The following is an 18,272-nucleotide window of genomic DNA, read 5'->3' as shown; positions in this document are numbered from 1 at the left end:
TAAAATTAAGTGCTTCAGATCATTTTGGAAAGACTCTTCCTTGATGTGTGCGCGTGTGGATGTGACGATGATTCACGGGGAGGTGTAAAGAGTATATGTGTGTGTCCATGTGTCTGTTTACACTGACTGTGCGCTACTAGAGTCTCTGCTTTTAGAGTATTTGCATTTATCATAATCATAAGCCTGCTGCCACACATATCTGTGCAACGTGCCGCAACATCGCACTTCTGCTTCCATAATGTTTTGCTTTTATTTTTGTCCAAACTTTGAAACTAGTCTCAGGTTTCCATTGAACTGCTTGCATGTTGCGATTACCCCCCAAATAATTGCTTTAACCTTGGAAATATTTGCATCACTTTTAAGTTAAAATGAACACGATCAAAGTGATGAAATTACACAACCAATCACTTTTTTTAAATGAAAGAATGAAGACAAACAATATAAAAGAACACTAAAAAAAAAAAAAAAAAAAAAGTTATTTGCTTTCTGGGAATATAAAACAAAAAAGCTTTTTCTGAGTTTGCCTATATTATAGCCTTTCATATTTGTTTTGATTTAATGGAATATTCTGCGGTGAAGGCATATGAAAAATCTGGAGTACATTTCTGATGATTTGAAGCCTCCGCAGGGCATGAGACTATTGGGGGCCGCAGATGTGGCCTCTGGACTGATGGAGTTGGTTACCCTTCCCTTCTTAGTCCTTTTCACCCTTCGCCAAACTGAGCTTCAGTTGACAGAGTGAGAGAGTACACAAAGGCGCCACCCTCAAGTGCAAATGTTTGCTGGCAGCAATGGGCTTTAGTCCACTAGACGAGTAAATGTGGGAGTTTTTTTTAATGTGTGCTTTAAGTGTATGTACATAAGTGTGTGAACAGAAATACTGTACAGACCACGTTTATTTGTGCATCCAGACATAAGTGCATACTTGTGTATTTTTCACAATACAGCTGAAGTGTTTACACCCCTGTTCTAAGTTAACAATTGGAGTACTTCCTTGTACCCTCTGTCTATTTGTATAATAGCAGCAGACATTAAAGCAAAAAACATCCTTTTTGCAAGGATGGAAAGGTACCACCTTAAAATCAGTACAAACCGGACTGAGACAGTAATCAGGAGGCCGTGCCCCTAAAATGATGCCACGGACTGTGCCCTACTTGGACAATCTTTTTCTGAAAAACAGATGGGTAAGTGCCTCCAACTCGTCACAAGGGTTATCAAATGAAGCCAGGGCTTCTGTGAAAGCTCAGACTGTGCATAAGAAAACAAACAAACTGAAAAAAAAACTTATTCTTTGGCACAAAACTGCAAGACTAACTTCGATAAAGATCATTAAAAAGAGCCCTGATGAATATTGTGGGGACATTCTTTGATCGCACGATGCCAAGATGAATTTGTTTGGCTCAGATGAGGCCCAGTGTATCTGGCACGAACGTTAGCCAGGACTACCACAGTGAATACATAATCACAACAGTGGAAGTGTGATGCAATGAGCAGGGGCACAACCAAGGGGGGGCCAGGGGGGGAACTGGCCACCGCTAAAATTTTCTGTCTTTTTACCTATATTTGACAGCAGCATAATAAAACTGGAAATTTTGTTTTCGTTGTGTCACCCTAATATTTCTAGTGGCCCCCCTAGGCAAAACTTCTGGAGGCTCCCCTGTCAATGAGGTTGCATGAGTACAAAAAAAGGTGTCGGGGGATAAAACCAAAAGACAACAGCACAAATCCCAGTGAACACACCAAGGTAATACTTGACAAGATGACTCAAGTTTCCCAAAGCCTGGCAGAAAAAGAATATTCCAGATAATAATGATCCAAAACAGACTGCCAAAAATTATGAGAGTTTCTAAAGAGGGTGAAAAAAGTAGAAACTATGACCAGGCCAAGTGTGTTGCCTGACTTGAATCAAACTAAAGACATTTGTTACACTCGTATACTCCACACTGAGGATTTTTTGCCATATAAGTTCATATCTGGAACCTTAAATATATTCAAATGTGATAAATAATGTTTGAATACCAGGATCGAAATGTGCTTTGGCTGTTGCTGCCAGATTCCATTGTGGAAAAAGTTTTATCCAAGTTTCAAATCTGCTATTAATTTGTTTTTCACTCTTATCTGAATCATTCTAACAGCGCAAGTGGGTATCGACTGGAGTTATTTTATTGTGGAGCAGTGAAACCACCAAGGAGCGAGAGATAAAGTTAAAAGCCGGTGGCATTGTCACAAAATGCCACGAGGTACTATGATTCCCGGTAAGTAATGACTTCATTTGTCTTCTCACATTGATTAAAGGATAAATAGTAAGCCTACAAATTGACTTGGCGTGAACATCGTGAATACTCCAGGAAATCTAGTGCACTTGAGGGTTTAAAGTGTGAGACTTGTCAAAGTGAGGAGGACTGAACTGATGGGGAGGTAGTCGGTCACGTCAAACACGGGTCCTTTACAATGGTGTGAAATGGGAGTTATCCAACGCATCGCACGGATACGATTCAAGTGTAAGATCTCATAAGGATGTAAAGTATCTGCAATTAATAGTCAAAGTCGCAAACTGCATCCATAATTGTCGGGACTAGCGTAGCTTTCTGCATATGAATAAAACTCGGATGTGGCTTGTAAATGAGTCTCCCTTAACACTTGTGTATCTAAAAAGTACTGACATCACTTCAGCACGCATCTCATTGAATGAGATATCAGCGCTAATGCAGTTTTATCCACTCATTCATCCCTGTATGAGAGGCTTTTTCCTTCCATTCCTCTCTCATGCTCACTTTTCCCCCCCCATCCATTTTTATAGTAATCATCATACATTAGTATAGATGGCTTTAAGAATAAACGAATCCGATGTAATGTAGTGTATTCACCAGTGAGAAACCATCCGGAAAGTTAATACAGTAGAGAAAATGCAGCATTATAAGGAGAAAAAAGAAAAAGAAAAACAGGTCTGCGATGAATGTTGTTTGCCTTTAAAGGAGGCCTAAAACCTACGTTTGTGTAATGTACCGGTAAATAGCAGAAGAATTATGTTTATAGCAGAGTTCTCCTTGTGTTTTTGGAATGGATATTTTCACTCTGCAGCATGTAAGGCGAGTGCGCCGCCATTAATCATTCCACAGGTGCGGCAGCACTGTCAGAAGCCATACGTCCCTTTGCCTTTCCAACCTGGGTGGAAAGTAGAATGGAAAGGAAAAAGGAGGGAAGGAGGGTTGGTGGCTGGAGGTGGAGGGTGAACACATCCATAAAAACAATTTCACTTCCTCTTCTTCCTTTGCACTGGATTTGTCAGTAAGGGGGGTTCGAAGTCCAGATTAATTAGATCCATTTTGTGGTCCATCTTTGTTTTTGTTTTTTTTGCTTTGTTTTGTTTTTTTCCCGCCACTTCCATGACTCTTTTCTTTTCTTTGTCTTGCCTACAGTCCTTACTGCCATCCCAGCGCCATTTATCACGTTGCCATCTCGACAGTGCCTTCCCCCTTCCTTGCTGGGAAGCCATTAGAGCATCTCTGCATCGTGGCGGCCAGATTGCATTCCGGTCCCCGCTTGCGACATTTATCATCTTTTGTCCTAAGTTTTTATCTGCCCCTGCCCTGTGTGAAGCCCTATCTGCAATGCCCACTATAATGAAACACTGGGAGGTGAGGCTCAAGTAAATAACCTAATTAAACCTAGCAAACAGGGACAAAGGGGGGGGGGGGAAATTCACAAAAGGCCTTTGTGAGAATGCCAGAGGAGGAACACTCACAGATGGCAGCGAGGAAGTCGAAGCAGCGATGTGGCACGTGGCCCATACCACCTTCTCATCTCAGTATTTATAGTACTCCTACTGGTGCTGTTGTTTGTCCAAAGATGTCCTCTTTACGTGATTTGGATCAACGCAGAATGACAGTTTATATTTAGACCGGCGATACGCTGATTACTCGTCAGGAATCGGGTTTGTAAGACAAGAAATGTTCCTGTAAAGCAAGGGGATATATCTGTGATAAGGACCCAATACACTGAGTAATGGGTCCTAAGAGAAAATCTATCCTCCCTTCTCACTCGCTTTCACTCCTCTCTCTGAGTCTTAGGCAAAAAAGTCGAGCCAGCTCTGATTGGTCTCATTAGGGACAAAATGAGGAATACTAATCATCAAAATTATCGACGGCACCCCTGCAAATAGTATAGAGTCAATGCAGTAAAATGTCAGGAGGGCATTAGTGGACAATTATTAATCCATATCAAGCTGGGGTGGACAATTTAATTATCACCTAATCAATATTTCCAGATCTTGTACAGATGTAGAGCAGTGACTCGATGGATAGATCTGCCTTTTGAGAAGCCCTTTATTGGATTAAAAAAAAAAAAAGGCAGCTGGGAACAGTAGTAGGGTGGCAGTAAACAAGAAAGTGCTTCTCTGCATGGCTGACCCAGGGCACACGCTACAGCTTCTTCCGGTGATGAGCACCAGCTCCACTGCACATGGATACTTTAGGGAAAATTCAAGACCTGATTTTTTGTTTTTTCTGGCCACACACAGACACCTTGGATGTTTTTTTTGGTTCTGTGCTCATAATTTGACCCATGCGTTTTTCTTTTTGGTCTAATCTTGTTATCTCAAGCAACCTTGACCAAAGACGAGGCTCCGTTTGTGTTTATTGGAGCCTCTAACTTTATCATAACCTCGCAAAGCTCAGAAAGCCACAGGAGCGGTGTGCCGACTGCATTTCCTTTTATCTTTTTTTTAACAATCCCCAGCCCCGTGTCATTATTTGTGCAGCTCTTACTAGTAATTTGTTGCCATATTGTGTCATTGCCAGTAATGTTGCTTACTTTCTGCTGGTACTCTCTGTTTTCTCAGTGCAGCCTGAATAATTACTCTCATTGTACCTGAAACAAACTATCTCAAATATTGTCAGTCAAGGCTTTTGTGGGAGTGATGAGACAAAATGAATGCTGTGTAACAGGCCCTCGTGGATTTCAAAGACGCCGCACAATGAGCCATGGCAAAACAAAAGTGGCTGTCTTCTATGAGATAGCAGTCATCTGAGATAAGAATACCCTCCCGTAGTTTGGTTTTGCTTTTTTTTTTGTTTGCTATTATTGTAACTCTCCGTCTCCATCCCCCCGAATCACTTCAGCCACTACACAGCCTACTGATTACTACAAAGTCGCCTGGACCTTGGTTATTTTCACTATTTACTGCCTTACTGCGTGTTGCCGTGGATTATTATTTTGGCGTAAGGCTGCATTTTCAGAGCACTCTTTCCCCCCCTCACCCAGCACACATTATAAACCTGCAGTACTCTTATCTTTTTCCTGTAATGCTTCAGCGTCTGTCCGCTATAATGCCGCAAGCCGAGAGGACCGCGAGCCACAGTGCTTCTCTTTGTGCAAATGCTGTAAATAAAAACTCTCTTGGTTCACACAGTGTTGACTCTGAGCTCCGATGGAAGTTGGCTGGAAGTTAAATGCAGTGGCGCATACTTTCAAGATAAAAGTCAACTTTTTTTTATTTGCTTTTCATTGTGTATGACAAGAGACTTGAAATAAGATCAAAATGTGACATTCAATCCCAACTGCGATATCTTTAATCTGTTTACCTTTGACTTTCATTACCAAATTTCAGATCCTTAAAAAAAAAACGAAAAAAAAAAGAGTTGAGATCATTTCATAAGATGCCGAGAACCTAATCATATCGGCGGGATTAGAGTTGTAGGCTCCAGGATTACTTTTTGAAAATTATCTCTGAGCTTTGTAAAGGAAAAAAAAACCTCACTAAGCAGTGAAGAACTATAAAAGAAATCCCTGTAACTTGTATTAGCCTCCCCTTCACTTCAGTCCTATCACCTCATCTGGTTCAAATGCCTTTGAAAGTCAATCCATCCATTCTTTTAGTTAATCGTCAACTAAGCTCTTTTCTCTCCCGTAGCTTTATTTTCTGTCGCCCAACTTGTAATCTCTCAGCATCCATGGTATTTTGACATTAGCGCACTGTACAAGCAGCACATTGATGTGGCAGGCATGGGTCAGCATGGATTTTGCACACCATCTGATCTATAATGCACCACAAGTACTGCCCATCTCTTGGTTCCATTAGGTGTCTAGCATGCATGTGTGGAGAACATGCTTCTTTTATATACATGTATGCCACAGAGACAGTGAATATGTGTAATTCAACCCTGCACAGCAGCTACTTTTACCATCTTATGCTTTAGGAATGGGTGCTAGGATTGTGGAATGTGTTGCCAGCCAACAAACTACCATTCCCTGCACACTGTTTGCACAAAGATTACACCTTCACTTTAAAACAGACAAAACAGGTGAGCCAATGGATTCAAATGAAGCAATCACAGGAAGACCACCTTGCAGCCTCAAAATGAACAAACAGGTGAGGGTAACAGATGCTATTAAATGATCAAGAAACATTATCTGTAACTACAGTATATACAGGATGGACGGGTGGAGGATTAAGGCACTTGCTTTGTTTTGCAGACAGACAATGCCTGCCTCAAGTCGTAGTCATGAGAATCTCCCCCTATGTCTGTGTGCAACTCTGATATCTCACTCAATGTAGCAAAACCACCACGCTGTGCTATTTAGCGTTTGGGTTTTCCATATTAATTATTTACCAAGTTGAATACTCAAAGAGACAAACCACTAAATTAGCTAAATAAAATCCCAAAAAATCTCACTGAAGAAAGAAAAAATCAATCTTGGCCAACAGGGACCAAACCCCAGGGAGTGTTTTCATTCATCTGAATATATTTACTATATGACTATTCACATAGCCAGATGCAAACCTTCATAGTGTGTGCAAAACATTGCAGTAGTTACAAAAATAGGGATAATTAAATTCTTTTCAGTATTTAATTTCTGGCTTTTCATGCAAAGACTCTCTTAAATTTTCTATTTAACTGGTTCATTCTGTGGCACTTTGCTACCTGCTAACTCATTAGCGTCTCATGTCCTCATTCGCCTCGCAACCATCCAGATACACAAATAAGGATTTGATGGCAAAACTAAAGCCTATTGTTCTTGAATGTTTCTCCTTGAATCCCAGCAATGAGAGGGAAAGCACGCGCAATTAAATTGTGCCATTTAATGAAAGGCGACAACAGATCGCGCACCGTGTGCAATTTCTGTAACACCCGGGCACGGGCAGGGAGAAAGGTGAAGGGGTGTAAGGGGATCGTTGCGAGGCGCTCTGATCATGTATTTTTCTGCGCTCTGAGAGGCGGGAAAATCTTATTTGGAAAGTGTACTTAATGAAATCCATGTAGGCACAAATCCTGACATCACAGAGCACACTCTGTGCCGTCTTGTACCGACTATCAAGACGGAGGGAAAAGATAAAAGTGCATGAATGACTGTTTAAGGAAGGAGCGAATGAGGTTGAATTTAGGAGGACTAAAGCAGTCCACCATGTTTTGATGAAATATTCCGGACTGCTTGTTTACCTTAATGGGGCTTGTAAAAGCTAACAAGGTCCCGCCTTTTGACTCAGGATTCCACGGTCATTCCAGCCTCTTTGTTGTACATTAATTATCTGCACTTAACTTGAACTATCCTTCATCATGACTCAAGTGATGGGGGTGATTGGGGTAATTAATTAGCTGATGAGAGGGTGATGAATGACATGAAAGATGGCACCAGGGGAGTATTAAAACTAAAGGGAAACAGACTGGTTATGGATGTTATGATGAATGCTGTCTAAACACTGCATAAATGTCCAGGGACCCGTCTGTAATTGTGTGTGTGTGTGTGTGTGTGTGTGTGTGTGTGTGTGTGTGTGTGTGTGTGTGTGTGAATACATATGATGTGATGGGCACTTAGAGTGCTCCACCATTAGAAACAAGAGCTTGGCTCAGGCTCAACTTGAAAAGCCTATGGGTCTTGCTGTGGCGTGAGAGCATTTTCACCTCTCAATGGAGGCTTTCACTCTCATTTGCCATAACTAATAAACCACACTAAAGCAGTGTGTCACAATAAATCTCAGCTCCTCAAATGGCATGACTCATTTGCTGGTGCAGAGGAGCCAAAGAGAGAGAGAGAGAGAGAGAGAGAGTGTGTAAGGTGCAGGGCGTGTGAGCCGGTGTGCGCGAGAGTGAGTTAATGAGTGAGCGAGCGCGCAAACAAGAGAGAGGGCGGAGTGACAGGAAAGACTGACAGATGTAGTGTGTTTGAGAGGGTATTAGGTGAGAAAGATGGCTCTCCTAAGACGGACTTTGAGCACTCACTCCATCACAGCGCTGAATGTAAATCAGCTGTGACAGGAGGAGCTCGGGGCATAAAGATTTCCCAATCTGCATCACGCTTTGGCGAGTGCTGTAGGTAAGAAGGTTGGGATGTAAGCTTTTTGGCTAGGACTGAGAGATCGCCCGGAGGCGCTTCATGGAGATGAATGGTTTAGACCATTAACCCCACTGCAGAATCCCAACACACCCCCGAGGCACACGAATGTGCTGCACTGAGATCAGTGCAAAGTGTCGCACTCTCAGGACCCCCCGGTGTGAGACCAAAGCGCCAGCCTAGGGCCGGGTGTTACCCCCCCCCCCCCGTGTGCACACACGCGCCCAAACCACACGCAGTTCTGAAGTGGGGAATTCAAAAGTGATTGTGAGTGTTTCAACAAACAAATTAATGAATTTAGCAACATTTATTTCCATTTTTCATGTGTAGTGGTTAACACAGTCGCAGGAACAAACAAAAGATCCCCAATTAAAGGGCAGAAGGATAGGCCCAGCCTAAGGAGGTCACAAGCTAGTGTACTCCTCGTGCTCATCCCAAGCCTGGATAAATGGGATGGTTGGGTCAGGAAGGGCATCCGGTATAAAAGCTGTGCCAAATCAAATATGCAGATCCATCTGCTGTTAATACTGCTTGGAAATTAAGTGAGCAACCAAACAAAAGTGCAGATTTTATCCTCAGAGATATTTTCAACAATTTACTGAATGACGTGTAAATCCTGTCTCTGCAGCACAGTCATACTGTACACCACCGATTTCTATGTACTGCTTATGACGTACAAATTAAACAGGATTTTGGATGAGTTTGGTTGTGAATGATGCATACTTTTGTTTATGTAAATCGCAAAGTTTTTGGTAATCATCAAATTATCATCACTGGCCTGATTTGCTAGTGCAAAATTGATGAACAAGACATGAATGTGGAGCAGATGAAGGAACCTTTTAGCCAAATGTACTGCATTAAGTAAACATGTATCCAGAAAAGTGCTCATTTCCAGCTTCATGTTTTTTTTTATTCTTGGACTCTGTAAGAGGAGTTTTGCACGACTCAAAGTTCAAAAATAATGATCTCACACTGGGCTTTGGTGCACCCCAGAATGATTATAGTTTTGTGTTGTCTAATTAGTTGCCTTTTTTATTTATTTAATTTTTTTTTGAGGTTTTGTTGTTTGTTCAGTTCGCTTTAGTTTCATTTTTCCAGGGTAGTTAATTTCCATTTAGTTGTCATTGTTTGACAAAGTTTACTTCTAGTTTACTTTTGAATAAGTTTTAATCATTATAAAATTGAGTCTTATTAGGGGTAAATTTAAAAAGTTCAAAACAGGTATGCCAATTTTTGACAGCACCTAACCCACAATCATGTGGAGACCCAGTCTGGTTTATTTTAGCTTATTCAGTTCCATCTTATTTCATTTATACAGCACCACATCACAATAACAGTCACCTTAAAGTGCTTTATATTGTAACCCAATATTGTAACCCAATGTTCAATAACATAGAGAAAACTCTAACAATCAGACAAACCTTTATGATCAGGCACTTGGCGACAGTGGGAAGGAAAAACTCCCTTTTGACAGGAAGAAACCTCTGGCAGAACCTTGGTAAGGGAGGGGCAGCCAATCTTAAGATAAGAAGGTTTAAGATTAGGCTTGAAACTTTCCTTTTTGCTAAAGCATATAGTTAGGGCTGGATCAGGCGACCCTGAATCCTCCCTTAGTTATGCTGCAATAGGTGTAGGCTGCTGGTGGATTCCCATGATGCATTGAGCATTTCCTTTTCAGCACCTTTCTCACTCAACATGTGTTAATAGACCTCTCTGCACCGAATCATACTTGTTATTAGTCTCTGTCTCTCTTCCACAGCATGTCCTTCATCCTGTCTTCCTTCTCTCACCCCAACCGGTCGTAGCAGATGGCCCCGCCCCTCCCTGAGCCTGGTTCTGCTGCAGGTTTCTTCCTGTTAAAAGGGAGTTTTTCCTTTCCACTGTCGCCAAAGTGCTTGCTCATAGGGGGTCATATGAGTGTTGTTTTTTATCTCTGTATGTATTATTGTAGGGTCTACCTTACAATATAAAACGCCTTGGCGCTGTATCACTAAAATCAAATTGAATCTGCTGTGACCGGTTAGGAGTGAAGAGAGGGAGACAGGACAAAATATGCACTGTTGATCATTTCACGTCATTAAGTTCTTTTTATTTTCATTTTTGAAGCCTAGTTTTTATTGTTACTTCAAGATTAACATGGAAATAAGTCTCAGTATTATAACCTTTGTGCCGCCCCCCACAGTTCAAGCAGCTGTTTTAGCCTCCTGTTCCAGCTCTTTAACTTTCATCTTATCAACAGCCTCTTGCAAACAAAAGATTTGAACAGCCTGTGGTTGGGGGCAGAGCTGTGTGCTCAGATGACCACATAAAGGACATCTCTCTCTATTAACAAGTCAATCTAAAGTTGGGAGATAAATCAGGTAGCATATGGGGAGCAGACAAACTCCAACATGTTTTGGGAACATTATGACTCAAATCCACATGGAACTATTTTCGCTTCTCTTTTCTACTTAAAAGACTTGAGTATGATTTTCTGTACTGTGAGTATAAAAGCATCTTTAGTAAGATTGCTGTGCACACATAGAGGTTTTGTTCTCTCCCCTTCACCTGCACACTGCAGTAAAACATCATCTGGTCTGTGAGCGCTCGTGTATTTCAGACTTGACTAGCCGAGTAATCCCATCGCCGCAGCTACGGCATCAATCCATTAATTGCACTGTCACTGTGGCAATGTCATGAAACACCTGCATTGTTATACAGTTCACTGGCACAGTGTGTGAAGGGTGATCAGATTTTAGTACGTGCGCCAGCAAAGCCCGAATCGTGCCAAGCGTAAGCCCGGCAGATGCAGAACAGCTGGCATTGTGTTCGTCTCACCGGCTGATCCCGGCTTCAAAGACGTGCTACGAGGTCCTCTTTCAATGAGAGTGTGCGCGCATGAGGGAGAGAAAGGGAGCGCAATTGTGTAAGAATCAAAACAAAAAAAAAAACTAGCATGACACACCGTGTTAACGTGGCCCTCTATTGTTTTGCTGACACCATAAACGCTCAACGGACAGATAAGGAGGCGCCAGGTTGACTGAAATCCATACCATTTCACAGTATGACAGACCCTGTCGTTTCATGGCGAGGGATTCAAATCTATGGAATTAGAAAAAGGGATTTGTGGAGTTTGTTGATTGCCACTCCAATGGATTTACAATTTGGATTAAGGTGCTTTTGTTCTGTCAATATTCCCACTCTGAGACGTGAATGGTACAGCATGCTTAATTTGCACCACCACTTTTTAGTCGGTTATTTCTTGAAGAAATAAGTGCACTCAGATGTGGCGTTACTAACCGTGGGGGCTAGCCTTTAATTACCTTCATCGGAGCCTGTACAACATCTCCATATAGCTTGTGATTATCTGCTTTTCTTGAGAGTGGGAGGGTCAGGGGTGTGATGAAAATTGCTTGGCTTTTGTGCGATTCTGTGGTCTAAGTGCGAGACGAAATGACTGCGATCCATGGATGAGAATAATGGCCTTAAATAATACACTTGGGCAAAGTTGCTGGAGAACTCTGCATCCATGGAGTTAATAATGGGCCTGATACAACCTTTACACATAATTGCACAGCACATTGTTGACAAGGAGTTGGTACAGGCCTTTACAGCCAAAGAAAATGATAATGACTTCTTACTCGTTCAGTTCAACATACAAGCGAGCATCTTGCATTGCACCGATAACATTGTTTTATCTCAGATTCCCAGCCTTGTCACAAGGTCTTCATCCAAACAACTAGATGGTAATTAAATGCTGGCACTCTCAGCCGAAGGTGTTCTCACCGCATTTATTTGAAGTGTGAACATGATGCATGCTCTCCCCTTGTAGATATCGACGCTAGTTTTTAAGGATGTACTGCGCTAAGATACGTTTTGAAATGAACGAGTGGAGCCAACAATGAGATTTCCACATGAGCAGCGTCCGGCAGAATGATGAACGAGGTGGTAGACTTGAAGAATTACAGTGATTTAAAGTTGGATCAAAACCCCCTCTGAGAGTACGGTTCTCCTCTTGCTTTGATGTCATTTCGTGCGGCTACACAAACATGTAACCTCGGCGCGCGCTTATTTGTGTGCCCAATTCCGCGTGTGCACCGCAGCGTGTAGGCTGCAGCTCTTAAAGAGTACATACTGTGCATTCACGTGTGTGCGTGCGCGCCCGGTTCCATGGGTACGGGCGTAAAAGCGAACGGAATAGACTCAATTTAAATCAAATTAGCATGTAGGCAAATTAAGCAGACGGATTTAATTTGAGCTGTTGTAAAAATGCTAATTTCAGTACAGCCCGCAAGCTTATATGCAAATACAATACTATTTTACAATAATTCATATTAGGCCAGGCATGCATAAAACACACATTACATCCTAATGTCATCTGGGGAATTGAGTATCATTAGCTTTTGTACTCCTAACAAGGTGAAGCTTTTTAGCTGGTATGTGGGGCGGGCGTATGCATTAGAATTTCTCCACTTATCTGTGTGCATCGCTGCTGCTGCAGCTTTATTCACAACACTGTAACGCTCATAGGAATGACAGTGTGTCTTTGCGCGTGTGCATAATTTGTTATAACTCGTCCAGCAGGCATGCCTCTAATTTTTTCGCATTCTGTTGCTGCTTTACTACTAAACAGATGACACTTATACTCTCCTCTGCTGTCACAGTAGATACTGCTGGGTCATAACTTGCTTCTGCATTTAGTTAACTTATGGGGAAAGGACAGAATCTACTAGCATGGAAACATGGGTGCCTTTAGATGTTGTTGTATTTAATTCTGCCCTTAGCCGCCCCCCATCAACTCTACTATGGCTTGCTTTTTTCACACTGCTGCAGCTCAGAAGAAGCACCACATCAATAGATGATGTGCTGTTTTCCTCCCATGTGGTTCACCTTTGATTGCAGGCTCCAAAGGTTTGCACATACATTAAGGTGCCCGTGGATGTTGTTAGCGCTTGGGTGGGCATGTTGCTCTATACTCGCGCGCGTGAGCGAGATGAAGTTTGGGTGTTAACATCTTAATGTGTAAAGAGGACGGAGCCTTGTCGATACTCCTTTGACGTGTTAAAGAGAATTGGGCTGGCTCGCTGTGACTCACCATGCCATCCACCAGCAATGAGGGCAATCAATTAAAACACTATTAGGCCAAGGGTTTGACGTGGTCCAACACAGCATGGGCTAGAAAGTGTGTGAGTTGGGTTTCTCTACAGATGTAGCTGAGCAAATTTGCAGCTGAAAGACCAGCTGATTTTTTACCTCCACCAGGGAGGTTATGCTTTTGTGGTAGCGTTCAGTTGCCTTGTCTTTCTACCGGTCTTTAAACACGACAGCTTGAAAGGTTCTGAATGAATTCTGGCATCCGTTAAAATTTGGCTCATATTCACCAAGGACTTTAAGTTCAACCTATTGATTTATTGGCTGAAAATGAACAAAAAGCCTGATAATTCAGAACCTATGAATCGTGCAAGTGTGCTGTGTATTGTCAACACATAGAAAGTAGTGTGTAAAAATGTAGAATATGATGTCACACTTCATGAACATTGACAGACTGATCTGAAGGTCATAGTAATAACAGTAATCTGTACATAACATATCAGCATATATGGAATGATATATGGGGATTCTAAAAATGATGTTACTTTGAACCTTTGACCTCGTCTTCAAGATCAGATGAGATCAAACTTTCATAAAATGTTTATATAGTTAGTTTGCATCCAAAATCATGTCACATTTGACCTCTGACCTCACTTTTGCATTTCACAATCCACCTTTCGTTCAAGTTGACCCAAAAATGTATAAGTAAGTGTTGTCAACAGAAAGAGGCTGAGCTGCCTAGTTAGCAAGAATACTACTGAACACTAATACTAAATAATAAGCTCCAATTATGCACAAATCAATCCCTATTATCCATAACCAACTCCCACATACTGTTATTAAAAGTGCAATCAAAGTAAACATCTGTTATGCTTCCCTTATCAGATTTTTACTGCACTACAATCTTAAAAATACATTTAAAAAGAACAAATAAAACTAAATGAATATATATAAAATATAATACTGTTTCCCATAAAGTAAATAGAGAGTGAGCTGTCTTGGGGAGACAACTAGGTTTTTGATGTCAGTGATGTGTGCTCATTGAGAAAAGAAAGATACAGTAAATTACTTCGCAATTTCCACATCTGTAGCTGAATCAGTTTAATGATTAAGCTACATATTATAAAGCCAACTGCTCTAAAAATACAGTAAAATATCACTCTTTGTCATCACAGCTGAGTTTTGAAACTGTTGTATATTACGATATGATTATAACATTATTACAGCAGTATGTTGTTACAATTACAGCACTATATTATTGTCTATTTCTGTTGTGTATTGTATATTATATTGTGTTGTACATTATTTTTGTTGCATGAATGCCAGACTTACCAGCATTGAACTGTTATCTAATAGTTTGACGCTGGCAAATTCTTCCTCTCTGTAATCTAAGTTATATTGCAGGTTGACTTGATTTTTCTGTGGCCCAGTAGCAAAATCAAGCCCCACACCTTGTGGAGACACGATCCAGTCCAAACCTGGTTTGGTTTTGCTTCATATCTGTGTTGGGCTCATGCAGCAAAAGCTCTATCGAGCTAAAGGAGACCCGAGTTATTTAGTTCTGGTGCCCACACCAAAGTTTTCGCTTTAACTTCATCCCTGCGCAGGTGGAGCTGTTTAATGCTTCAGGCTGTCCTCTCATCTCCAGTGAGTCCTGTTTGTATTACTGCTCAGTAAAAGACAGAGAAATTGTTTGTTGACTCTCTCGCACTTTGTCCCCCCTTGGCTCGCTGGGGACAATTATGTCCCCCGCTCCTCCCCCCTTCGAGCTATTGCCGAGCCCAATTTGCTACACAAATTAAACGGGAGGCATTTGAAGAGCAAGGGGAACAAGGTGAAGGAGAAAACAACAGAGAGCAACAGAGAGAAGGCCAAAGACACACAACAGCAGATCGAACAGACCTGCACAGAGATAAGGACATACCCTTTTATATTTATTAAGAGAAATGCATGTTTACTAGGAGTCCTTACTGTTAATTTTCTTAAAGAGTGCCCAATATGTGAGGTAGGACTGGCTCTAAGGCTCGTGCCATCTGTTGAACAGGCAGACTCAGCCATTTTCTGCACTCGTGTGTCTCATATCCTCCACCAGGTCCACAGCCTGAGGCTAGCTCACATCCAAATGGATCCAGAGCAGCAACAGTAGGGTTTTGGTGCTGAGGGGTTAGTCTGGAACAGACTAAACTGATGTGCACTGAGGTCCTCAGTGCACAGCACACATGCAGGGAGAGCCTTTGAGTGTCAGGGCTGGGCATGCACAAGCATCGGCACAGTGGAGGAAATTAAGGAGCTTCCGAGTCGCTGGAAGGGGCTATTGCACGGCTTCCAAACAGCAAGGGAAGAAGGTGGGGAAAAGACAAAGACGCTGGCAGGGGAAACAAAAAACAGAAAGGAAGAAAAAAAAAACAACAGCAGAAAGAAAAAGCCAAAGTAAGAACTGAGGAGAAAATTGGCAAGAGAGCGATTAGGAAGAAAAACAATAGAAAGAAGCCGGGGAAAGAAAAGGAGCAAACACGTGCATGTGGGAGATCAGGCGGCGCAGGAACAGAAAGGAGCAAATATAAATCCCAGAGCTAAAATGTACTGCCTGAAGTGGCTCTGCTTATGAGCAGCCATGTTTTCGCACACCTCGGCAGCAGACACAACAAGCACCGCGTCTCCGTGACCTCCCTCACTCCCACACACCCCTTCAGTCATTAGCAGACAGGCGCTGTGGCTACCTCGTGATAAGTGTGTGTGTTTTGGCTTTGAAATGATGACCCCGCACAGCTGTTAAAGTAGGGTACGGGGGTAGCCGCAGCTGCTAACAACCACACAGCCAAATGAAGGGAATTAATCGGGGGCTGGGGGGGGGTTGCAGGGGAATGGCGAGCACTGAGGCGTCAAGATTTGGAATGTCTGGAAGTTTAACCGAGGCAGTTGTCTGAGGTTGTCTGAGCAAATGTTATGTGAATTCACACTATGCCGCGGAAGATGGGAGTTTGTGAAAAGATGGCTTCCGAAGAGCCCGCTCAATGGTAACGTTTATCGACCGTTAATGCCATTTTGGGAAGGTCCCATAATTAAATTGTGTCAATAAATCCCGGAGCTGCACATAAAACCGGGGAATAAACGGAGAAGACGTTTTCAACTGTTTGCCTCTTCCCTGCTGAGAGACATATGTGGCTTGAGGGTAAGGGGGGGGTTGGGCGCAGAATAGAAAAATAAGACACAGTGAAGCAGATTGCAGGGAACATTTCTCAAGCACAAAGTTGAAAATTTCGCCCATCAATTCCACTTTGCGTTGGCTCCGTTGTCTGTGACCTTGGGTGAACGAGCCCTTCGTTCTGAGATATTCAGCTGAACTGAGGGGATTTCAGGCAGTGCAAAGGGAGCAATAAAAATTTTTATTCATCTCACTGTGACTCCAGTAGCTAATGATTCATGGATCTTAGTGTAAAAAAAAAAAAAAAAAGGTGGTGGGGGATGATGTGGGGGAGGGGGAGGTGGTCTTTTGGTGTAGGACCAGAGCTCAATGAGGTTTGAAAACGGTTGTCACACATCAATGGGCAGGTGTCTGATGTCAAGTAACTCAATTCCAAAGATTTCTCATTGCTAGATTCTTGGCTGAGGCATGAGCGTTTCTGGTTTTTACTGCAGAAAGAAGTAGCTGGAAAATAAGGAGTTGAGATGAAGAGACTGATCATTGTGGACTAAAGGTGTGTGTGTGAAGGAGGCATAGACACAGTGGGAACAGTAAAATAGGACTGATGTAGGAGGGCCTGTTTTCTCATCACTGACTGGGATCACTTTTTAAATATGTTTCAGGAAATAAATAATAACACATTATTAGACAAACAGTGTCTCTTACCCACAGGCCTGTGAAGTTTTTACAAACGCAGTACAGGAAGTATTTCTGCGCATGATGATGTTTAAACAAAAATGAAAGAGATGACTCAAAAAACAGTCCCCATCCCATAAGCAGCGGGACACCACACTCGAGGCCCGTGGGGAAAGCGGACGGTGTACTTACTTTGAGCGTCGGCGAGGTGGAGGAGCAGACCCAGGACAAGCAGCAGCGGCAGCAGCAGCGTGGGTCTGGCTCTGCGCATGGTGGGACAGCTTGGCACCAGCATGCTTTGGCAGCCTCGGTGGCACTGGCTCACAGAGTCCTGTGAGTCAGTCTGGTCTGATTTCTCAGATGCAGGGTATTCACAGCCTATGCGAGGCAAGGAGGGAAAGGAAGAGGGAGAAGGAAGGAGGGGATGAGGAGGGGGGGAAAAAGGAGAGAGAAAGAGAGAGGAGAATGAATGAAACAAAGCTGTTTGGCTCCACGGGTTTTATCTATTCCTGCACATTTCTGACATACCCCCACACAGCCTCGGCTGGAGCTGACAGAGGATAGGAAGAGCCTGATGTGCTCACAGGGTATGTTCTGACAGTTCTCTAAATGGAATAGTCACTTCACACAACGCGTGTGCACGTGTGCATGAGAAGGAGTGAGACGGAGAGTGCAAGCCACAGAGAGAGGGAGAAACCGCCCAGATGAAAGGGCGAGTTAATATGATTTTGTCTTCACAGCTCCGGTCACGAGCGCCAATTAAATACGCTCCATAATATGAGCACCTTCCAAGTCCACCTCAGATCAGCAGTGATATCTGTTTCACATAAGGAAGGCCTCGCTCCCATAAAGCAACAGCCAGGAAATGCAGTAAGAATCCAGAATTGCAAAAGCGATTTCCTATTATTCAGTAAAACTGCTTAAACTTTTAACATCACTGGACATAAAAGTTGTCTGTAAACGACACTGTGCTATCTTGTACACGTTTGCGAAACCCGTTCATCTGTAGCCCATACGCAACATTTCCATCAATTCTTTAAAAGCTCTATAC

General features: G+C 42.6%; 1 protein-coding gene across 39 annotated transcripts in view; it reads right to left on the bottom strand.

Moving 5' to 3' along the window:
• ptprda (protein tyrosine phosphatase receptor type Da) overlaps window positions 1-18,272 on the bottom strand; it is a 408,815-nt gene that overhangs the window by 84,326 nt on the left and 306,217 nt on the right. For all 39 annotated transcript variants that reach the window (XM_084924268.1, XM_084924283.1, XM_084924276.1 and 36 more), the window contains one exon: window positions 17,414-17,599. In XM_084924268.1, the coding sequence (XP_084780394.1) occupies window positions 17,414-17,516 (103 nt within the window). In that variant the 5' untranslated portion in view covers window positions 17,517-17,599. The remainder of the gene's footprint in view (window positions 1-17,413; window positions 17,600-18,272) is intronic.

The sequence above is a fragment of the Perissodus microlepis genome, chromosome 3 (assembly GCF_051167445.1).
Source record: "Perissodus microlepis isolate ML-2025 ecotype Zambia chromosome 3, ASM5116744v1, whole genome shotgun sequence".
Lineage (NCBI taxonomy): Eukaryota > Metazoa > Chordata > Actinopteri > Cichliformes > Cichlidae > Perissodus > Perissodus microlepis.
The sequence above is the reverse complement of the archived record's forward strand: the minus strand, read 5'-3'. Positions and strand labels throughout refer to the sequence as shown.